Source organism: Sapajus apella, unplaced genomic scaffold (genome assembly GCF_009761245.1).
Source record: "Sapajus apella isolate SASKATOON/1434 unplaced genomic scaffold, GSC_monkey_1.0 scaffold39, whole genome shotgun sequence".
Lineage (NCBI taxonomy): Eukaryota > Metazoa > Chordata > Mammalia > Primates > Cebidae > Sapajus > Sapajus apella.
The window spans coordinates 17,594,612-17,618,896 of record NW_022436979.1 but is presented as its reverse complement, the minus strand read 5'-3'; the positions used below and the strand labels follow the sequence as shown (position 1 = coordinate 17,618,896).

The following is a 24,285-nucleotide window of genomic DNA, read 5'->3' as shown; positions in this document are numbered from 1 at the left end:
CTGCCTTGCCTCCCAAGTAGCTGGGACTACAGGTGTGCAGCACTACGCCTGGCTAATTTTGTATTTTTAGTAGAGGTGGGGATTTACCATGTTGGTCAGGCCAGTCTCAAACTCCTGGCCTTGGGTCTTGCTTTTTTATCCTGTCTGACCCACCTCTGCCTTTTAAATAAAGTATTTAGTCTGTTTATATTTGATGTAACTACTTATATTTTGGAGTTTAAAACTTATACCTTCATACTGCCGTTTTACTTGTCTTAACTGTTTTTGTTCCTGTTTCTCCCTTCCTGCCTTTTTTTTATGAATTAAGTCCTTTTAGAATTCTATCATATCTTCTTTATTTATCTTAGATTTTATTGTGTTTTTTTCCTAATGGCTACTCTGGACATTTCAACACACATCTATAACCTGTTCATGTTCTACTTTAAAATAATATAATATTTCTTCACAAATGATGTTAGAGTTTTAAAATTTTATTATATAATGCCATTTGTCCACATACACACTCTTTCTCTTCCTATTGTCATATGTTTTACTTTTACATATTTGTAAAGCCCATAATATATTACCAGTTTTGCTTTAGTCAATAATCTTTTGAAAAAATTTATTGTTTAACTTTTCTCGCTGACAGTTGTGTCATCTGTGAATCTGATTCTGCTGATTATTTTTTCTCTTAATTGCAGGGCACATTTTACTCTTTTTAGCATATTTCATGATTTTTTATTGTATGTTGGACATTGTGTGAGAAAGAACAATAGAGATAATATGGTAAATAATATTTTCCCCAGAAAGTCCATATTTCTTCCTAACTCAGTCCTCTAGGGTAGCAGACAAGTCAATCTAATCTGTAGCTGAGCTGGATCTGGGCTTTCTTGAAGATTTAGTTAGATTCATTTTTCCACTAGTGTCACAGGCGAGAAGTGATAAGGACAATCACTTTAGCAAGTCTTGCAATTTGTCCAGTGCTTTACGTAGAAAATTTATGCTGCCAACCTCTTGGGTCACTGAGGAATTCATTTTCTCTCCAGCATTATCCACAGCTTTCTGCAAGCTGGAAGATCTCTTTCTACTCTGATGTATGTCCTTAGTCTGTGATAAACTGTTGCTTTGCACTCAGTGAAGAGTTTGTGTACTTTGGGGAATTTTTTCTCAATTTTCCTATCCTAGCTTTAGCCTCTGGTAGGCTGCTGCCATGGTGTTTGGTTAAATTAAAATTAATTATAATTTTTGAAAATAAAGAATTCCATAGCACTGTAACAGCAGCTCTACTTCGACACATACTGCCTCTACCTGTACTATAGAATTTTACATGCAATTAATCAATACAAAATAGTTTGTATTCTACTTTAACCTGAGCAAGGGTAAATTTCTCAGGTAAACTATTACTAGGCCAGTATCAAGTCCAGATTTATTTTACTTAAATAAAAGTATTAAGAGAATATCTGTTTGATAACATTAACAAACATATTTATTATTTTTTGTTAATACCAAAAACACTTACAGTTTGATATTATGTGCAAGTACCAAAAAAAAAAAAAAGCATGCTGTTTCTTTTGTCTGCAAAACCATGGTCATACTTGCATTACTTAGAATTTACATACAGATGTGTCAGAGACGCTAGAAGCAGACACCTGGTCACACTGTACATAGCTGTTAAACTTTTCAAGGGTAGATGATATCTTATTTGCTTTTGGGTTTCTGCCACTGAGCACAAGGTGAATACAAAAAAAAATAGCTTTGAGGAGCAATAACGATTCACAAGTAACCTTCAACAGATGAAACACAGGTATCTAAAGTGATATAATCAGGCAAGATTCCACTGGCATTTCTTACTTTAATGAATATCTTCCTGGAAGCCAGGAGCAGTATTTATTTCTGGGTCACCTAGCCTATTTTCCCCTCTCAAAAATCATGTCTTGGAAAAGGAAGCTTCCTGCCTTCTAGTTCTGTCTCAGTTACCGTAGGGTCCCTTGCTCTCCCTGAACCCAACATATCACGCAGAAAGCAAAAGGGTCTCCCATGATTCACCCGTGTCTTGCAGTAGTATGCCAGATGAAGGGATGTTTTTTGGAGGCCCCTCTATTGTCTTTTAAATCAGCTGTAACCAGCTGGCAGATGTACCCAGGGGTGGGTTTAATGTGCTTCCTGACAGAGACTCCTTCCTCCTTTTCTCCTCCACTCCCTCTTTGTCCCACGTTTACTCACCTCACCTTGGAAATCATTTTCCTTGGGCTACAAGACAGAGCAGCACCTGGTCTCCTGGCACCCTTGTCTGGGCGTTTTATGGTACTTAAAGTTCTCTACACACACAGTATTGCTCGGAAGTTCTCTGAACCTTTGGTCAGGCTGCTGTCTTTGCCTGGGACAATTATCATCCCATTGCTGTGGCTAAATGTACAAAACTGAGCCCAACATCAGGATCTGAGGAAAGCTTTCAGGAGGAAGTGATACCTGAAGTCAGCGTCCCTCATCCGATTCCCGTAACACCCAGGGGGTATGCACCTTGCTTTAGACTTGACACACTATACTGCTTACTTGTCTCCTCCCACTAGACTAGACTCTGGGATGCTCCCGGATGGAAACCCTACCCAATCTGTTTCTGTTTCCACTATGTCTGAACATAGTGACTAGTTCATAGTAAGTGCCCAATAAATATTTACTCAACTAGTGGAAACCAAGATGGGCACATCTCTCTCCTGTTCTCTGTTCTCCTAATATGGCTGAATGTTTCTTCTGCAGCCTAACTACTTCTACTTGTCCAGGAGTCTGGGGCAGAAAAGCTGAGCCTGTTCACATCTGAATGAGTTTGATTCTTTCCAGTCTGTTTTGGGCGAGGCAAGGATATGGCTCAGATGCCTTGCTTGAACTCGGTGATTTTTAGCTTGCCAATTTGGTAGAATACCTCTAAGTGCAGTTAGCTTTTGTATAATGCCATGGGATAGTGAAATATTTATTTTATAATCCTCTGACTAATCAGATACTACCTAATACTTGATTCTAGAAGAGGCAAAGGTACACTGGAAGACTTTGTTTCATGAAAGACTTAGATTTCATGAAAAATCTATTGAAGAAAGTTTCAACTGAGGTATTTATATATATTGATTAATTTTGTTTTGTTTCAAATTGGGAGAGACAGCTGCTATCTAATTTTTGCCAGTCTGTGACGTTGCACAGGAATGATACTTGAGAACCTCTCCTCAGTTATGCAAAATTGCAGTTAAATACACCACCTATTAGCAATGAGTTATTTTGGTTCATAAAAATATGAGGAATTTTTATTTTGATTAATGATGTTTGCTTCCTGAAACAGGCTCCTAACTCGACCTTGCTTATTGAAGAGAGTAACTATTTGCCATCTTTTTTCTTCTCAGGCTGTGAGGTTGAGATTCTGGGCATCAGACCCACCTACTGCCTGGAATATAAAAATGTTCCAACGGATATCAATTTTGCCAATGCCATCAGCGACGCTCTTGACTCCCTCAAGTAAGTGTCCCAAACTCTCACCCCCACCATTGTTCTTTGTTTCCAGGCCTGATTATGGGTTCCAAAGAGATTAAGAAGGCTTGGTGGAGGTGAAATGATGGTTCAGAGAGTTGGTGAGCATCTTGCATGGTGATCAATTGCTACTATGCAGTAATTGTGAGCAAGTGATTTCAGGCAGGAGCAATCTCTGGAAATGTTCAGTTGAGAGAAGGAAAATCCCTAAGGGTTTGAACCACCTTTTTTATGCTGTTAAACAACGGAGAAACAATATAAACGTCAGCATTTCCCTAAGCATGATTCAGTGAACAACTGTGTCTCTGAAGGCACTAATAAGTATTTGGCAAAAAGGAAGGATATGTGATCAAATCAGTTTCAGAAAATTGCCTGCCCTACCCGCTTCTTGGAAATGTACAAAGAGCACGGGTATGTTAGAACACGGAATCTGTTTTTGCCCTCCCACATGGAACTGTGACACACAGTTTGAAAATGCAGGAATTAGTAATGCTGTCTTGTATAGAACACAAGAGTCTGTCAAGGGAAACTGATCACAACAGTTTAGGACACAGCCTCAAGTCAGTCTCAGAGCTCTCTGAAAGTGGAAGTCAAGATGGGAGCCCAAGTGAGAGTTGCCATTAAGTAGAGATCAGCAACCAACAGACTATGGATGTTGGGGGCCGTTGAGTTTCCAGAAGAGGACTTGAGGTCACTGTAGCCACCGAATAGGTTTCCTGGGTGCATCAGGCAGAAGACCCGCCATAATGAGGGCATACAGAGCAGGACAGGACCGTCATCCCCCCAGGGAAAGGAGCCTGGTTTCAAGCTGGGCACGTCTGAGAGCCAACATACCCAAGGCACAGTGTACACAGCACCAGCACGAGCCACATGAATGGCCCTGTCACTAAGGCTGCCTCAGATCCAGAGCTGATCAGTCATGGCTTTTCTTCCTGTCATGCCCCTCCCACACCATGGTGAGCAGCAGCTGCCCCAACAGAGCTGTGACAGCAGAAAACAGCACCCTGCCTTTACTGCTTCTTAGAGTGATTTACTTCCATGAAACCTATCAAGAGAGTCTGGGGAGGTGGGGGCGCATAAAGGTTCATGCTTTCACTTACAGGTCGGAGAGAAAATAGGTGTAAAATACATGGAAATGGAGAAGTAGTTGCCCATAAGTGCTGGCAACCACACACGGGAGGAGCTGGGATATTGCGTTGCAGTCCGGTTTTGTGCGACTGAAGCAGAATAGCGCAGCACGTGCGGCAGATGAGCGGGGCTGGAACCTGGGCATTGCTCCATGTCTAACCAATGCTGTTTCAAACATATCCAGAATGCTGGCCATCCCCACAGCCCATAGCTGTGCCAAATATGAAAATTTGGATTAGAGTTGCCATACAAATACCTCCAAATAACCCAGCAGTCTGTTTGGCGATGTCATCTTTTTGCATTTATCTTGACAGCCGATGGACTGTCACTCTGTGCTGTCCAGTGATTCATAGGCGGGTGAGCACAGAGCGCACAGCCATGAGAATCCCAGGTTGGCACTGGCCTGCTAGCTGGCCAGTCGAAGTAGACTTCCCTGTCTGGAGAGACACCAGCATGGGGAGGGGAATAAATGCTGGGCTCTGTTTCCTCTAGAGAAGCTATGGAAATGCATCTTTACCTTGGGGAACATTTAGGAATGGGGAAGGTTTTGGGGTGGTGGTAGTGGTGGGGTGGGGGTGTTGGTGGGGTCTGAGTGTATATCTACCATAGGTATTGGGCTCCACTAGAAAAAAAGGCCTGCAGAGAACTGGAAGCCCAGGAAAGTGTCCCCCGCTACGTCTCTACCTAATACTGTACCACCCAGTTCCACATATTCATCCGTGGTCTATGTAGATGGCCTTGAGCGCCACGGGATGGCATTCACATGGTCTGCAATGAGATTGATGCCCCTGAAGCACTGGAGGCCTGGGTCGGATGGAAGCCAGGCCAGTGCAATTGTCTCACGGGGTCTTCATATTGCCAAAGTTAATAGGGCCACCAGAAACAGCCCCTTTGGGCAGTCGGTGAAAACACAGAGACGCACTATCTCCAAAGCTGGGCAACTCTTGAGATGAGGGAAAGAAAAGAAGAGTAATTGGCTGGACGATGCTGCCTGTGAAGACGGTGAGATGGCTCAGCCCCCACAATGACACGGGAAGCCCCTCCTTCAGCCGACCTGTGCGTTATTATTAGAACATGTCTCATTAGCTGCTTACAAAGAAGAATAAAGGCCTGAAAGTTACAGGTCAACATTTTTCTTTGAAAGAAACCTAACCTTTGTCCCCTTCAGGAATGAGACGAGTGAGAAAGATGTCTAGGACAGTCTAGACCAGTCACGAGCACTTTGCCTGTAGTAGCTTGTCTATGCAATCATGTGGCTCAAAGGAATCATTACGTCTCTTGGTATGTGTGTCTAGCAAAGATGTGGGATTATTGATCCCAAAAAGAAGAACGTGTCTAGAATGCCACAGCTCACCTCCTGACTTCTGTTCAGCTCTGCTACAAATTCCTAACTATAATTTGAGGAGCACTTAGGGTTTTCATACATGAGTGTCCAAACACACACACACATTTCCCCCAGTCAGTACACAAGACTCATAGAGTGTCTTTCTTTGTCCACTTGGCTATTAGTTTGAGAGGCAGGAGAATGGAACCCAGGATAGGTGGGCTTTGACAGAAAGCAGGAGAGGCTGTCAAGATCTTGAACATCGAGGTCTGCCCTGGGGCATTTCAACAGAGGATCCAGGTCAGCCTGTGGTAGGAAGGACAATCCCTCGCCCAAGTTTGATCCAGGGATAGCTTTCCGGTGCTCATAACGCATTACTGACCCCAGACACATCCTTGTGAAATGCTGCCTTTAACTTGGACAACTTCTAGAATAGGGAAAAGGAGGAGGGACGGCGATTAGAGTTTTAAGAGCCATCGGCTAGTATTGTGTCAATGGGCTTTATTTCCAATAACCCACTTAGTTCTCACGTCCATGGTTTTGTGTAGGCATTGCCCTTCCGCCTTCCGAAAGAAGCCGCCGGCTCTCTGAAGGTTAAACACTTCTCCTTGCTCCTCACAAGCCAGTCAGTGGTGGAGCCAGTGCTCAGCTCTTTCCACAGAGGCTTAGGGCCCCGTCTCTGGAGACCTTCCTTGAGGACACAGTGACTGAGAACCACTCCAGGCTCAACCCCTCAGTCCTCCACCCTGGTCTCTGCTAGCTCACACCTCTCAGACACGCTGAAATTGAGACAGGAAGAGAAAGTCCAGACGTGCTTCTTTGCAGGTCTCCTCTTCGGGGCCATCTGAAGGCCTGGAGTTCTGCAGCCTGCTCCGGCGTCGTGTCTGCAGCCCGTGGCCCACTGGAGCCGTGTGCCTCCCATCACACATGGGCATTCTGCAGGCAGTGCCCCCACACATGGCCCATCCCCTGGCTGAAAAGGAAGCAGGGTTTGTGATCTGCATCACTTACTTCCATCCTCCTGGAAGTCCTATTTGCAGGATATTCATGGTTCAGTGGGCAGGAAAAGGTCCATGGTGCTAAACTGGAAATAAGCCTTGAGCGGCTCATGGGTGGGTGAGGAGGGTAGGGGACAGTCACAATGGGCCAGGCAGCTGCTTCCAGGCTTGTAGAGCAGACACACTGTGCAGCCTCACCAACGCATCAGTCAGGAGACAGCTGGGCTGCAGGACAGTGGGCGCAGCCATGGGGTGTGTATAGACAGAGTCCTTTGTCAAGCTCCAGGTGACTAAAGACAGCCCCAAAGGACTGCCTTCAGGATCCCCAGAGCCTCAGTAGTGCCTGGGTGAATGAAGGAATGGATGACACAACTCTTTCCATGGGCCACCAAGAAGCCAGCTCCCCTGTCCTGGCCTGGTCCCTCCTCCCTGTGGAGTACAGGGAAGTAGGAGGAGGAATCAGGCTGGGTCTGGGAAACTGGCTCCTCCTCCCTGGTCGGCCACATACTCAGGAAAAGTGATCTAGGGGCATCTGGAAGGAAAAGAGAAATGGGAGGCATTTCTTTCCTCCCTTTTACTATGTGCCGAGTGCTTTATAAATATCAGCTTGTTTGATATACCATGTTACCCTTTGAGTAGTGTGCCAGTCTGTTCTCATGCTGCTAATAAAGACATACCCAAGTTACAGAGTAAAGAGGGTTAATTGGCTCATAGTTCTGCAGGGCTGAGGAAGCCTCAGGAAACTTACAATCATGGCAGAAGGGAAAGCAGACACGTCTTTCTTCACATGGCAGCAGCAAGAAGTGCCAAGCGAAACGGGGGAAAGCCCTTTATAAACCATCAGATCGCATGAGAACTCACTCACGTTCATGAGAACAGCAGCATGGGGGCAACCACCCCTACGATCCAATCACCTCCCACAGGGCCCCTCCCACAACTCACAGGGCCTATGGGAGCTGTAATTCAAGATGAGATTTGGGTGGGGACACAGCCAAACCATATCAAGTAGGTTTTTTAGTTGGGGAAATGGAGGCTTGGAGATAATCTTGCCACTCATCCGAGGCCTCCAGGTGAGTAAGAAGAGAAGCCAGTGTTTGATTCCAGACGTGTCCAGTTCCAGGGACCCTGTCAAAAGATAATTTTCAAAGTTAAGTCTCTGTCATGTGCTCACTCCATCTGGGTATGAGGACTATGCCAAAGTTCAATGTAGTTTCTTGCTGAGGGGCACCAGGAGCATGACAAAGCCGGTAATAAGGAGAAAACGAGACACACACATCAGGAAACAGAAGGATGCACAATGATGAGGGATAATTATTGTTTGATGAAGATATGCTTAATAACGTAGAGGGTAATCAAACCATAATTTTAGGGCTGTGTTCTCCATCAGACGGAAATAATTTTCATCTTATCAGTCTCCTACGAGTTAGCAGCGAGGTTTCTAGAGCTTGAACGCCAATCAGTAGTTCAGTCTGGTGACTCAAGCAAGCTTATTAGACAGTGCTCAGCACAGCACTGAGAAGGCAGGCCATCAGACTGTAGGCTTTGTTTCTAAGTTTTGGATCATGTTTCTTAACAGTCACCCACTTCATTAAGAAAAATGGAAAGAACATGAAGAACTTTTTACATGGCAAAGTAATCTGAACAGAATCAGAACGTGATGGGGGACTCAGGTGTCCCTGAAGCCCCAGGGCTAGGAACCCCTTGAGGCTCTCAGGGAACTGTGCTGGTGGCCACAAGTCCTTCTGGAATGGTTCCTGGACCTTAGAGCTGTCAACAGCCAGTAGCAGATGGGCAGGCATGACTGCCCGTCACTCCTCACCCAACCAATTCATTGCAAATGAGCTGACCTGGGATGGAGACCAGATCCATGTGGAAAACAGCTGGCAAGCAAGCCTCTGTCAGCTAATCTCCAGACAGGCAAGAGGTCTCAGCCCCTGCAGACGTAGGTTCCTGATGAGTCAATGAAATGTCAACGTAGAATCCTTTCACAAAAGACATACATGTGATCCCTGAATCACATGCATCCCAAATCCAGGATTCCCAGCATCTGGGGTTGACGGCTTCTTGACCAAAAGCCATCAGATAAATTGTCATACATAATGGCTGATGTGGAGGTTTGTGAATACGGCGATAGCCCTAAAGAAACCAGGACAGTGAGTGCCACACTAAGCTGAGATATCTAACACGAAGAGACCTAGAAGTAGTTCATCCATTACACTTTGATGCAATGGTAAACTTTATTCATGAAAACTCCTCATTCTAGTAAGTCACCACTGAGTTTAATTGAATTTTTCCCTACATATAAGCCCACTCTGGAAGTGTGAACACCTAAACAGATGCCATGCTGTGTAAACAGGCACATCCGAAATGCTAAAGGTGCACGCACCTATGGCAATGAAACGCTGAGGCTTATCCAAAGGACAGATTGTATGGGAGTTTCACTATGTTCAAAGATCGCGATGGCAGAAGTGCCATCAGCCCATGAATCTAGCAAATTTAGGCCTTAAAAAGAGTTCTGGCACATTTTGAAATGCTACTATTTCACCAGCCACCTACACATTTGTAGGACCCTGAAGTGACTTTGTTCTCTGCTGCCCATAGATGCAGAAGGAGTTTGGATTAGTCGTGCACACATTAGTGAGCGTGCATAATGAGAATAACATTTGCGAGAAACACCTAAATCATAACCTAGTCCAATCCACAATGTGGAGGAGGATGGTAAGGGGGCTTTTTAACCAGGGACCAGTTTGTTTTATTCTAAAAAGAGAAAAGAACATTTGACGAGCAATTTCGCTTAACTTGTAACCCATGTATCCTCAAAGCCGTGAATGAAGTTCACCTCAGGGCACCCAGGCGGGCAGGTAAAGAATGTGCCTCTTGCACATTTGACTGTGATGAAGGACGATGCCAGGCGAGCATTCTCAGGGACTTGCTCCCAGCTGAGTGCACGTGGATGTTCAAAGTTCGCCAGAGTTAACAGTATCCTGCCTCTGGAGATGTGGTTCTAGCTGTGTCTCAGAGGTCTGTGAGGCCTTGAGCGACGTCTTGAAACTTCTTAGGCCTATCTCTTCATCTATAAAACCTGCAAATGCTTTTCCATGAGGATCCCTTTCACTGCCGTGACAGACGTGGGAGGCCTATTCAACCCGCAGAGAGAGGGCTGAGCGCACAGAAGGGAAAGAGACTTGATTTCACCGTCACACTCTCGCCTGTCCCACACCTAGCCTTCTAGGGGTTGGCAGAATTCATAAGAGAATAAGATCCATTTCCAAAAGATCTTTAAGACTAAGCAGAATGTTTCTTGGTTGGCGAGGGTGGGCGGCTGAGTTCCTCTGGAGCGTGCAGTGGTTGTGCTCTGGGGCTGGGAGTGAGCTGCACCAGGGTTTGAATCCAGATCCATCTCTTACTAGCTGTGTGATGTGGGCAACTGTCTTGCACTCTCTGTTCAAGACATTCCTACCTTTCATGGCTGTTTTGAAGATTAAGTAAGATAATGTGTGTAAAAGCTCTCAATGTAGTGCCTGACCCATAGGAGCTGTCACTTACTGAGCACTTTCTATGATTATGTATTCAAAGGAGCGTTCACAGGGCTCCTGTCGTGCGCCAGACACCAGGCTGGAGCTCAGATGCGATGAACAGTACATCCTGGCTCCTACAGTGAACGAATCTCACAATTTAGACAGGGAACAGGACATGTAAGTGGGTAGTTTCTGCACAGTATGAAAAGTCATAGCCCAGAAGTGAACGCAGGGTGCTATGGGAACACACAGAGGGCTGCCCCATCTATCCGCAGGGCACCAGAGCAAGCTTCCTGGAGGAGGCAGGCAGTACCTCTCCTGGGACCTGAAGCGTGAGCGGGAGTGGTTTAACCATGGTCGGGCAGACTGAGCTCTCTGAGCTACCATGGGGCTGTTTTCCCTCCTTGTGGATGACAAGGTCCAAGGCTCTGCGAGCCCCAGGGTACGGTCTTTCATTCCTCATGTTTTCAGTGGTGGAGAGGCCGTATTGGGAAGCAGCGCCACTGCATCTGTGTGCGCTCATGCTTGTGTTTAAAATCCGCCAAGAGTATTAGTTATTAACCCATGTAGAGTCCAAACAGGGAAGTGAGTTTTCGTTGCTTTGCCATGTTGCGTCTCTTCATCATGATCAGCACCATGGCCATCGTCATCATCGCTCTGATCAATTGCAGGTGCTTTGTGCGGAGGTTGTGGGAAAGCCAGCACTGGGGAGGGAGCCACAGTGGAAACACTGCGGGGCGGGAGGAGAGAACATTCCAGGTTCTTCCTCCCCTCTCCCAGACTCTGCAAGCTCCCTACCCCAGTTTATATCACTAGCTACTAGTCCTTCTTAACTACGGAATGAGGGTGAAACAGCTTGGATTTTTACCATCAATACTCTAGCCAAGAAGGGGAGTTTTGTCAGAATGGGGTCTTCCTGGGCCCCTAGAAATGTGGTCACTGCTAGAATTCACGTGCTATCAACATTGGAGCTGACCCTTCCCAGGCCCCGTAGAACAAGTGTCCAAGGGAGGCCCACTGACGCCAGCCCCTGAACGCTCATCTGTTTGCCTCCTGCAGGGGTGCTGTGGAAATGCTTTTCTCGTCCTGGCCAGCCAATTAGACTCACGATGTAGTGCTTAATTTCGAGACTTCCTTAAAGTCCAGCAATGACTGTACAGCAGTTATTTAAATGACAGCTTTGAGTGTTTCTGACCTGGTGACAAGCAGGCGGCCAGGATGCAGCGATAACTGTCCTCAGTCTCTTATCATATCTTCCCCCTCTCCAAGGCATGCTGGGAAATCTTTCATCACCAAGGTGCTCAGGACCAGCAATTCTGGGCTCAGTGTGTGTCTCTCCCTTGGAGATCGGACCTCCTTTGTTTTCACGTATTGGCTTCTCCTGGCCCAGGGACAAGGTTTTGGGGGTGTGAACAGCTTCAGAGAATGCTATAGGGGTGATAAGGGAGCAAGCTGCTGGGAGCCTCCCTTACCCATGCCTCTCTCCTCTGTCCCTCCAGAAGTGGCCGCGCCGACCTGGCAGCCATATACCATGAGCGCATCGACGTGGAAGGCCACCACTACGGGCCTGCATCCCCGCAGAGGAAAGACGCCCTCAAGGCTGTAGACACTGTCCTGAAGTACATGACCCAGTGGATCCAGGTGACCTGAAGCAGACGCCTGGCCTGGCCATCCCTCTGTTTCTCTCCTCCACAGTCACTCCCGCCAACATCTTCCCTCTTACTGCTAAAAGCTGACTGCGCCAGCACAGGCTGGGACGGGTCCCTTTGCTTCACACAATGCCTCCTGCAGTACCAAGAGATCCCTTTTTCCAGAGCCAGGACAGTGAGAGAGAATGACCTAGGTGTGCCTTCTCGCCTGGCTCAGCTAGAGCTACCAGCTCTGTGAAACCCTAATCAGTTTGGTAGAAGCTTGGCAGGTGCACAGGTGCCAGTCCTGATTCTACCGCATGCTTGCTGAATGACGGAACACAGGGCTTTGCTTTGATTCTGCTTTTGTTGTCTCTTCCTGTGCCTTACTCTGTACATCTGTAACATGGGCATGTGATAGTTCTCAAACAAGCACACGAGTCGTTGAAAGAGCCGAAAAATCTGCAGCGCTGTGTGAGCTGTCAGCACGCACTGAGCCCAGCCGAGCCTCGCAGTCCCCTCTGCAAAGGCCTTCTGTTGTCGTTTTGCGCTGGGTCTCGCCAGGGCAAAATAGTAATGATTAAACACAGAACTGAGAGGACAGCCTTTCTCCTATCATTCATAGTTGACGAGGTTTTCCGAGGGCGAGAGCCTCCCGGCTGGTGCTGTAATGACTACATTTCCCACCCACAGGAGCGGGGCCTGCAGGACGAGCTGAATGTCATCATTTTCTCGGATCACGGAATGACTGACATTTTCTGGATGGACAAAGTGATTGAGCTGAATAAATACATCAGCCTGAACGCGCTGCAGCAAGTGAAGGACCGTGGGCCTGTTGTGAGCCTTTGGCCGGCCCCAGGGAAGCACTCTGAGGCAAGACAGCCCTGCGGGGCGAGGGGGCCAAGCGGGCCCTCGTGTGTGGCCACTTTGCAGTGTATCCTCTCCTCCTGGTTTTATTTATTTATGTATTTATTTAGAGATGGAGTCTTGCTCTGTTGCCCAGGCTGGAGGGCAGTGGTGTGACCTTGGCTCACTGCAACCTCTGCATCCGGGTTCAAGAGATTCTCCTGCCTCAGTCTCATGAGTAGCTGGGACTACAGGCACGTGCCACCATGCCCAGCTAATTTGTTGTACGTTTAGTAGACATGGGGTTTCACCATGCTAGCCAGGATGGTTTGGATCGCCTGACCTCGTGATCCGCCCACCTCGGCTTCCCAGAGGGCTGGGATTACAGGCGTGAGCCACTGCATCTGGCTTCCTTCTAGTTTTAATACTGACATACAAAGCAGTGTCAGGAGCTTGGATCTGGAGGCAGGTGACCTAGTTTGCCTCTCACTCCCTGAGTGATCTTATCAGGTCTCTGTTCTTCCTTCTCTGAAATGGGCATATGGTACCTACTGCACTGAACGTCCTGAGAATTAAATGAGATTAAGGAAGCCGCATGCAAGCCCTCACTAGGGCTGTTTAATTAGTGGCCCAAACGCAGCACTTCCCAGGCACCTCTGGGGAGCATCAGTGGCATCCCTAGCTGCCCTTTTTCAGGAAGGTGGCTGCCGCCAGGCTGATCTGCTTCTGTCAGGGAACAGAAGGGTAATGAGTGGAGGGAGCCGAGGCTGTGTGCAGTGCCCAGCTCCTCTCAGGAGCCAGCATTCCCAGCTCTGTGCTCAGTTGGAAGCTAGACAAGCTCCCCACCCTGGCCCCTCTGCCTCTCTGTACATGAGCACGGTGGTGTCACCACAGCTGCCTCCTGACTGCTGTGAAGCGTCTGGAAGCACACTGAGCCCACTGCAAAGACAGAGTGTGGGTCGGTGACCACGATGATCCCGCAGCAGAGGGTGTGGTTGCATTCCCGCACTGCCAAGGTGCAGGACAAAGCTTTGCTCCCCACAGTCACTGCCCTGCACCCGGAATGACTAGACCTCTGCTTATCCTGCTCTCAAAATAATTATTCTGCCTGGCAGTAGCTGGTGACCTACCCTGAGAAGCGAAGGGGAGCAAGCGGCACCTTTGGCTGCTTGTCCCCTGAGTTCCTAGTCACTTCCCAATATGGGCTTTGTGGCTCGTCCCACTCCCAGGTGAAACTGATCTGGGCAGGAAGCAACTGTCTTCCTGGGGGGAGGCAAGCCTGCCGCCCCTGGAGGTTGCCAACCACAGGGTAGGTCCTGGCCCGCTTCCCTCTTCCTTATCCTCACTGCAGCAATGCAGTCAGCTCTGGGCAATCATTAGTAAGGATGAAGCACCGGTGGAGGCCGGGGCCTCACCTCTTTGGCCCAGAGAGGGACCCCCAGCAAGCTGCCTACTCCCCTGTAAGATCTGTCTATTTGGAGTTGAGGAACACTGATGCCCACGATGCCACAGTTCCCAGCCTTGCCCCATCCCTGGGGGGGCGGTCCTTTGTTGTCGGGCTCCATGCTTAGGAGCTGCAGGTGCAGGGCCTGTTTATGCAGTGATCCCAAGAGCTCCCAAGTGATCCCAAGAGCTCCCAAAATATGAAATCAGGGACAAATTTTACACATTGGCAGGTTCTTGAAAATAAGTTCTTTTTTTTTTTTTTTTTATTTTGGCAAGGAAGATCATCCTTGTCTCCAATTTGGCGCTCAGGAACGTGCTGTCTCCAGAACTTGGGCATCCACAGCTTTTGAGCTAGGGAGAACTCCTTCCAAGGTACTGTTCAAGTCAGGCATTGCAAGCAGCCCAAGCAGTTGGTGGAGGATTCCAAAGCGGGGGCCATGTTTGGGCGACAGTTTGTCATGTGACGGACACAACTGTTTGTGAGAGCTGCTGCGTCTCGCCAGATTTTTCACTTATACAAAATCTTTCTGCAAATGCATCCTACTTGCCTTAAGAACTCCGGATTTCCTTAAGTAGAAAATTGTAACTCATGGAGCCATCAGAAACCATCCACTCAGTTATTTTACACAGTTGAGTTGATCAACTCAATCTTATATTCAGTTATGCCCAGGAATCTATGCCTGATTTGGCTAATGGCCAAGTCAACATCAACCAGTCGATTTTAAATTTTAGCCATAGATATTTAAGTGGCTGTACATTAGAAATATGTACAAGGCCAGGTGCAGTGGCTGACGCCTGTAATCCCAGTACTTTGGGAGGCCAAAACTGGCAGATCACCTGAGGTCTGGGGTTCAAGACCATCCTGGCCAACATGGCAAAAACCCATTTCCACTAAAAATACCAAAATTAGCTGGGTGTGGTGGTGGGTGCTTGTAGTTGAGCTGAGGCAACGAGAAGCGCTTCGACCCGGGAGGCGGAGGTTGCGGTGGGCAAAGATTGTGCCACTGTACTCCAGCCTGGTGACAGAGTGAGACTCTATCTCAAAAAAAAAAAGAGTGCAAAACTGATCATTCTCGATTTTCTTTGCAGATCTATGACAACCTGAGCATGGTGGAACACATGACTGTCTACGAGAAGGAAGCCCTCCCAAGCAGGTTTTACTACAAGAAAGGGAAGTTTGTCTCTCCTTTGACTTTAGTGGCCGATGAAGGCTGGTTCATAACTGAGGTAATTATGAAATATATGACCATTTATTCACTATGCAAATTCTATAAAACAGTGCAGAGGTAAATAACAGTTACTCAGTTTTTACATGTAAAAGACTTTTTCACGTAGGCATCATTTGTTGCATTCTTTCTTTCTTTAGAGAATCAAAACTCGTGATCGGGTAATTTTGTAGACACAGCTGCAGACGTGAACCCAGAGTCATGGTTTAGACTTCATGGCTCCAGACTCGCTGTGTTTTAACAAACAGGCCTTAACTCGATTATGGGGCTTACAATGTAACCTGTTCGCTTTAAAGTGGAACAATTACTGTGAACCAAAGCAATCGCTCACGGGTAGTCAAAAGCAAGGAGAGGCTCAGCTTCGCTTTCACCTTCAAGAGAAATATTTGGCAGACGGGACTGTGAGTCCCGAGTTGGCCAATTTGATCTTTCAGAGATTATCATGCATTTTTGGTCCAAACCTTAATTGTCTCATGCCTGAAGGACCTCAACAGCCTCCCCCTGGTTAGCCTGGACTCCAAGCTCAGCCAGCTATGATGCCAGCCCACGGTGGGAAGGCCCTGTCCTTTTGGGGAGTCTGTGGTCCTGTCATGTTTAAGTTAATTCCTGAAGACGGTACAGGTTATTTTACGAATTTGAAGGGGGTGGCAATTATTAGCTTGGTTCAGAAGTAATCGCGGCATGGGAAAAAAATCATCATCCCTTTGGCGTCGACCTGATAGAATGGACTCCAGTGTACGTGAGAGTAGCTGGTTGAGGCCGACCACGCGTAAGACCCAGGACTTGTCAGGAGCCCGCTGGGGGTGGAGGCAGTTGACGCTTGGCAGGGATGCTGACTGGGCAAGTGTGTGGGAGTCCCGGACATGGGCATGGGAAAGTGCGGGGTGTGTGGCACGAACCTCAGTTATGCAGGAGGCCTGTGTGGCTTCTGGGTGCACTCAGAGAGAAGCCCCTGGCGCTGAGGAATGGAGAAAAGAGGAGATATGGTTAGGAGTGTGAGCTACGCAGAGCCGCGGCCAGCGGGGCCTCCTCAGCCAGCCCTGGCTTCTCTGCCACGTGGTTTACAACGTCTCCATGAGGGTCCCTCTGCTCCCTAACGCCCCTCTCTGCTACAATCCGAAATGCTTCTTGTTGCTTCATCACACCGTGTGAAGTTCACCTGGAGTGAGGCTGGGTTAGCATCACCGAATCAGGACTTAGAGTGGTTTTCCCAGGACCTCGCACGGAGCACACATGTACTCTAGCAAGTCACCTGTGCCAACTCTCCAGGTCGCCCCAAAGGGCTCACTTTTTGAACCTTTATTTCAGTTTATAAAATTCCGGCAGAAGCGCTTTGAATTTTCAAAAGCAAATACGCCGCGAAGGTTAACGCGCGGCCGCCAGTCATTTCTCAGCCGGCTATTCGCACCGTCGTTACTTTCTCGGCTTTAGCTGAATTTAGCTGAAGTCGCCCTTGCTGAGAGGCTGGGCGGAAGGGAGGGAGAGCAGAAGAGGGGAGAGGCGATTGGGGCATCTTGCTGGAAAACAGGCTTAGGTAGGGGAGTGCAGGGCCAGAGGTCACTATGGAGATGCTGGATGATGAATGAGGTGCTATCTCAATTCTGGCGGGAAAGGTCTTGGCTCCCCACAGTAGAGTGTCACAGGTGCTGGGGAAGCAGCTTCAGCCCTGAGTCCTCTCAGCGAAAGTAAACATGGTATCTCAGCAGCCACACATCTGGCATGAGATGCGGGGCCTTCCAGTGAGTGATGAAACGCAGCGCTGGGAGACCTTGAGGCATCCGTTAAGATGCTATGGTGATAAATCACAGACCATTTGATAAATGTGGCTTAAACTAGAAGGATTTGCTATCCCACATAACTAGAAGTCTGGAGCAGGCAATTGCAGGATTGCCGAATCCAGTAAATCAATTACATCATGCCCCAAGCCAGCTTTTCTGCAATGCTCTTGCCTTTCCTCAAGGTCGAAAGGTGGCTGCTGCAGCTCCAAGCATCACATCATATCCTGTTAGGACACCCCGAAGCAGGAAAGAAAGGGTGTGGGTTCTCTTTGCACATCTCCCGCTTTTATCAGGAAGCAAAATATACACACTGGATCCAGGGTCAGACTCTGAGGTTTTGTAGGACTCTGGGGATTACAGAATTAAGGTGAGGGGGATCTCTCTTAAAGAAGAAAACATACACAATTTTGAATATAAAATTAGGTACAGGGACTTGGAAGAAGTTCACACACTTGAGAAGCCTTGATGCATAAACTTTAACTGCACTGTAAGTCTGCTTCCGCCCGGAACCCGCTAGCAGCTCCCCCTGGCTCAGCTTTGGTTCTGTGATCTGAAATTGTGCTGAAGCGCAGACCAGGGGGCCACAATCACAGGTCAGAAGTGAAACCGAGGCCAGGAGTCAGGCAGACAGGGGCCTCGAAACAAAGAACAGAGAGAAGGGGTAAGGGGACAGCAAGGACAAACAGCACCTCTGCACCCATTCTGCCTGGTGCTGGCCCTCTCAGGACACCCAGTGACGAGTCTGAGGATGCGTCCTCCTGCCCCTGGCTCTGCTTCCATCTCCCCGCCATCCTCCCGCCCTGCACTCTGCTGTGGCTCCAAGTACCTGCTCCCCTGTAGGAAACCGACACATTAATACTGACCACGTTATGTTCTATTATATATTACTTTTGTATGCATTGACAAATCTCACACACACACACACACACACACACCCACACACACACGCGCGCGCGCGCGCGTTTGTTGAGTAAATCAGAAGTGACACCATCAGTTAGCAAGGGCTGACCAGTGCTGCACTGTATATACTGCACTGTACAGAGAAGCCACAGAACAGGAAGGAAGAATGCTGAGCTATTAACAATCCCTTGAGCAGCATTTTAAAATAGACAATCATTTCCAAAGAAAGATTTGAGGTAATTTCAAAGATAAGTGAAGCAGAAATCTTGAAAAACAAAAAAGAACATCATAAATAAGATAAATAGGGTGTGAAAAAATACGATTAGCTCTGAAAGACGAGGACTGCTCACTAATAGACTATCCCTGGTGGCTCATGCACCTTTAATTACCATGGTAAGTGCTGCAAAACTCATCTTCATCTGTCACGCCCGGATCCTTAGGAACTCTAGAACGACCCCTCCCCCAAAGCTTCAATGATGTGCATCTAAAGTTATTTTGCACCTTGCAGATAATAAATACATCAAGAAAAATTTCTGTTTACATTTTAGTCAATGACAACAAGAACAACTGCTACAATGATAATAGTGATCTTGAATTAAGTGTATTCTAGTTCCTGTTCCTACTTCTCCTGATGACTCTGCATTGTGGATTTTGTTAGTTCTTTTTTGTTTGTTTTGTTTTTGTTGTTTTTTTTGAGATGGAGTCTCACTCTGTCACCCAGGCTGGAGTACAATGGTGTGATCTTGGCTTACTGCAACCTCGCCTCCCGGGTTCAAGAGATCCTCCTTCAGCCTCCTGAGTAGCTGGGACTACAGGTGTCCGCCACCATGCCCAGCTAATTTTTATGTTTCTAGTAGAGACAGAGTTTCATCATGTTGGCCAGGGTGGTCTCGAACTTCTGACCTCAAGTAATCCGCCCGCCTCCGTCTTTCAAAGTGCTGGGATTACAGGCATGAGCCACCGTGCCCAGCTGATATTGTTAGTTCTGAAAATAACATACTGCTAAATAAAGTGGAACGCACATGTGGTTCCGAGCTTCCCAGAAGCCTACCCAAAGAGAACAATCACTTCCATTAATATAATTTATGACATCTATATCCACGAAGACAAATGTTTCTCTGGAAAATCATAATCGTCCCTGAGTCCTGAGAGATACTGAGATATCTTTTAAGGACTCTTTGTAGTTTCCTAGACTAAATATCTTAATCATTTTACTTCTGTCATGGAATTTATGAGTTTTCATTGTTAAGAAATCATATGTAAAGGTTACAATTTCTGATTCTCCTTTTTTTTTTTTTTTTTTTTTTCAATGGAGTTTTGCTCTGTCACCCAGGCTGGAGTACAGTGGTGCAATCTTGGCTCACTGCAACCTCCGCCTCCCAGGATCAAGCGATTCTCCTGCCTCAGCCTCCCGAGTAGCTGGGATTACCCACATGTACCACCATGCCCAGCTAAATTTGTATTTTTAGTAGAGATGGGGTTTCTCCACGTTGATCAGACTGATCTCGAACTCCCAACCTCAGGTGATCCGCCCATTTGACCTCCCAAAGTGCTGGGATTACAGGGATAAGCCACTGCACCTGGCCCTGATTCTACTTTAACATAACGTTGGGGCTTTATTTGCTTTCTGAGAAATCCCAAAAACAAGTGCCCGTTCTTTCCTTATTGGCTTAGACTTCTTTATTTGACATCATTCTATTGTACTTTCTTGACATTCATTATACTTTCTTGACAGCAGAGAATTAAAAACCCCATTCTATATCCTCGTTTCTGCTCTGTGCCAAGGCTATTAATTGCTCATATAGCTATTTGCAAAATTTCTCCCCAAATGGTAAAAGAACGTTAAGTTTTGTCCTGAAACCTACATACCCATCCACAGTACATGCGTCGACGTTTCAGGGCTGGCTTACGCTTTGCATCTGTGGCATGGCAAGACTCTCGGCCTGAAAGCAGTCTCTCTGGGTCTGAGTTCAGCTGGAAGATGAGACCGGTTTCTGGTTTAGCCTTGACTAGGAAAACCGCTGAGTTAGACATGGTGACGCTGGGTGAGAGCCTCAGGAGTCCTGCCCCACTCCTTTCTACCTACAGGCACCATCTCAGAAACGTGGAAGATTTGGTTTCCTTGGTAAAAATGCCCTTTCCCCAAACACACTCACTTCCCGCCATCAGTGTAAGGCTTGCAGACTCCGAGGCAGCTGCACTAACAGGAAGACTTGTTGAGTTCATCTTTTTCTTAGGATTTCTTAGGGAGGTGTCACTGACAAAGATAACGGCAGAAACAGATTGCATGTGTTCCCTGGAATTGCAGAGCCATGCAGCGGGACTGCTGACCCTGCCTTAGCAAAGGAAGCCCCCTGGCCAGGGCCGCCAGTTTGCCTCTGCCCCTGTACTTGTTACCAAACCAGCTGGATGTCCAACTGCTGTCGGTCCTTTCTAAGGCTTCCTGTCCTGCAAGGAGAGAAATCTGAAAGTCTGCTTATTCCCATAGGATGAAACAGAAAGAGATAAGGCACAGGCTGCCTCCACGGGGCTAAGCCTGTCACACCAGCCAAGCTCTTTGCTTCAAGGCTGGGAAATGGGCAGTCCTCACTGAAGCCTGCCTAAGAGCTGGTCCCCATCCTCTTGAAAGCCTTTGCCTGGCATCTTCCCACTAGGGGATGAAGGTCACACTCTTCCCCAGAGCACGGGAGCCCTGCCCAGTTAGGCTCCACTGGGGGTTTCAGTTGGTCACCCTGCCACTGTCTCTCCTAGGGACCTGGGGTAGGTTGGGCTGTCACAATGTCACAGTGGGCCAGGGACACTGAGGAGGCAGCTCGGTGATGCTACATTATGGGAGAGTCAGGCACAACACAGCCAAATGCCCAGCGGAGAAAGACTGTGGGCAGTTTGCAGGAACTTGAGCACACTCGTCTGTCCTCGGCCGCGAAGGCCATGTGCCTCAGCAATCACATGTCCAGCTCACCAGCAGGTATGTGCCGAGTGCCTACTACATGTGAGGCCAATGACAGCTTCCAATTCCGCAGTGGGAGCTGCCGGGAGTCCTCGCCCCTCTCCTGCCCTCCTGCCAGTGAAGGAACTAGACACTAAATAAACACTCATGCCACACAAATAAATCGCCATAAGTGCTGTCATGGACACAGAGAGTGTCGTAAGGAGGGTACTGGGATGGGGGTAACAGGAACCCGATGCGGGGCTGGGGACCCCTCTCTGAGAAGGGAACTTGAGGCTGAAACCCAGAAGTACTCTCCAGGCTGCGGGAACGGGATGCTTGAAGAACCTGAGGCAGGAAAGGCCTTTGAGAGTTAGCGGTATGGAAAGAATGGGCCAGGTGGCCAAGTGTGGGGCCAGGAAGGGGAAGTGGCAACGCGACAGGGCTGCTTAGGTAAGCAAGGAAGCGTCGGGCCAGGATGTGGTATTTTTTATCTTAAAACCTGGTATTTTTGTGGCCAGATGTGCTCACGCTTGTAATTCCAGCATTTTTGGAGGCCGAACAGGGTAGATCACCTGAGGTCAGGGGTTCGAGACCAGCCTGGCCAACATGGTGAAAACCCATCTCTACTAAAAATACAAAAATTAGCCAGGCGTGGCGGCACGTGTCTATGATCACAGTTACTTGGAAGGCTGAGGCAGGAGAATCACTTGAACCTGGGAGGTGGCAGTTGCAGGGAGCCAAGATCGCGCCATTGCACTGCAGCCTGGGTGACAGAGCGAGACTCTGTCTCAAGAAAAAAAAAAAGACTTGATATATTTTATCTTAAATTCAATGGGAAACCACAGGAAATTTTGACAGGGGAGGATCAGGAGCCATCGTCTTCGGGGTAATGTAATTCATAGGTCATGGGAAGAACAGAGGTAAAGAACTGAGGTCATGAGCAGTTCCATGAAAATCCTTATACTTACCCACTAAACAGACTGTCAATTGATTCCATGTACCTTTAATTAGTAATACTGGATGCTGTAGAGCATCATAATCTTAATTTTTTGTGCCTGGATCGTTGTGGACTTTGGAAAGAGCCCCTATGACCCCCCAAAAGTTTCAATGACATGCAAATCAAGTTATTGTATGTTTTTTGGATAATAAATATATAGGGATTTTAAAAATTTTTGGTCAATAACAACCATAACAATAGTGGCTATTTGGGATTAAGAACCTCCTTAATTAATTAGGTGCCTCTCTCCTCATTGGACACTGTGACCCCAAGTTTACGGAGTTAATGGAGCCTCAGCATTTTCGGCGCCTTGCCTATGTTTACAGATCTCTGAGCAATAAACCCAGGACCTGAATTCAAGTGTAGCCATGAAGCACGCAGTCCCACCTGGTCCTTCCCAAACATCTCATCAGAATGTTCAGTGTATTTCTGACTTCATGTTTCTCAGTGACAGACTCACCCATCTGGCTTCTGCGGGGTCTAGAACCACGTCTCGGCTCCTTCACACTAGCAGAAAACTGCCATCATCCTTTTCCGTTTTCTTGTTCGCCTCATACTGCAAAAGCCTCCACAGCTGCTCCAAGCCCACTTTACCTCCGTTTCCTCTTCCTTACCCCAGGCCTCTCCTTTCTGGTCACCAACATGGGTGATTTGAATATACTGGAACCAAAATGTTTCTGTTTGTGAAAACAATTCTTCCAGTGAAAGACTTAAGTGTTGGGAATTTGGGCAGGAAGGGGTAATCGTGCTTGCCCGAGTAACGTCAATCAGCCCAATAAATAATCAGTGGACTCCCTGGAGTGCCCTCTGTGCCAATTGCCACCACCTGTCCTTCAAAGCCCAATTCAAACACCATCTCTTCCAGGAAACACGCAAGAGTTGTTCATGTCCTCCAGCTTGGAATTTCCATAAGACCTGGTGCTACATTTGTTTATCTGGTTTGGAATCTGCCCTCCTGGAGTGGAAGCTCCCTGAGGGCAGATCTTCAGCATCTTGACCTTTGTTTCCCATGACGGAGCTTGTAGAGTCTCAGTAGACGTTGGCGGGTGAACGAATTAATAAATATTGAGACAGTTGATTCTTGGCTACTGACTGACAGGTTGTTCACTTGGTAGATGTGTAAACCAGTCACCGAGTAAAAAGAGAAGAAAGCAAAGTCAGGCTTTCAACCTTGGCTAATTATTAGTAGCCCCAGAAGAGACTTCAACAGGGAAAAGGTGTTGAAACCATGAACAGCAATTCTCCTTGCTTGGCTGGCCCAGAGCTACAGTCCAAGGGTGGGACACAGCCGCTCTCCCCAGCCCCTCCCAGCTCTGAAGGGCTAATTTCTGCAGCCCCTCCTGGACAGTGTCCATTTTATGCCACCATGCTCACAAAGGTGGGATGGGGAAAGATTTCCCCAGAACTTGGTGAAATGTTTTGCAACATGGTGTTTTGCTGTTGATCTTCTGGACCCCTGCCTGGCTTGAGAGAAATGCCTCAGATTCAGGCCCACACTTCTAAAGGAGGCCAGTCTTTTTCTCCAGAGGAAAGACTTATTTTGAACACTGGAAAAGGATATGAAATGTCAGGCTCGATTCTAAAGCCTGTGGTTGAATGGCTGTTAGGCCTGGACCCAAACTATCCGAGGAAATCAAGACAATCTGGAAAACGTGGCCCCTGAGTTTTAGTGGCAGCTTTTGTGGCGTTGTCCAGGCATGCCTAACTGGGCTTCGCAAAGTCAGATGTAGGGCGGGAAGCTGCGTGCTTTCTGGTGGTGACCAGGGTCACTCTGCGCACTGCGTGGGAGCACACGGGTACTTTTCTCAGCTTGGGCACGCTGCAAGAAACATGCTTCTGAAAAAAAAGAAAAGGATAAAGAAACCCCATCCACTGAGTGCTTTTCTCCAGCGCTTCACTCCACTCTAAACTCCCACGTCCCTGGATCCCTGCTGACTTTGCTGTCTGCATTTCCCATTTCGAGGATCAAGCAGTGTGTGGCCAGGGGCTCTCTGGGGTCAGGCCAGTGGCCCGAGAGGCCTAAGCAATTAAATTCTGTTTTAGAAAGGCAGAGAAAGGGAAATGGTTAGGGG

General features: G+C 47.6%; 1 protein-coding gene across 6 annotated transcripts in view; it reads left to right on the top strand.

Moving 5' to 3' along the window:
• The window catches only part of ENPP6 (ectonucleotide pyrophosphatase/phosphodiesterase 6), a 235,352-nt gene that overhangs the window by 195,351 nt on the left and 15,716 nt on the right, over positions 1 to 24,285 (top strand). For all 6 annotated transcript variants that reach the window (XM_032298747.1, XM_032298749.1, XM_032298753.1 and 3 more), the window contains 4 exons: positions 3,369 to 3,480; positions 11,960 to 12,101; positions 12,782 to 12,961; positions 15,470 to 15,607. In XM_032298747.1, the coding sequence (XP_032154638.1) occupies positions 3,369 to 3,480; positions 11,960 to 12,101; positions 12,782 to 12,961; positions 15,470 to 15,607 (572 nt within the window). The remainder of the gene's footprint in view (positions 1 to 3,368; positions 3,481 to 11,959; positions 12,102 to 12,781; positions 12,962 to 15,469; positions 15,608 to 24,285) is intronic.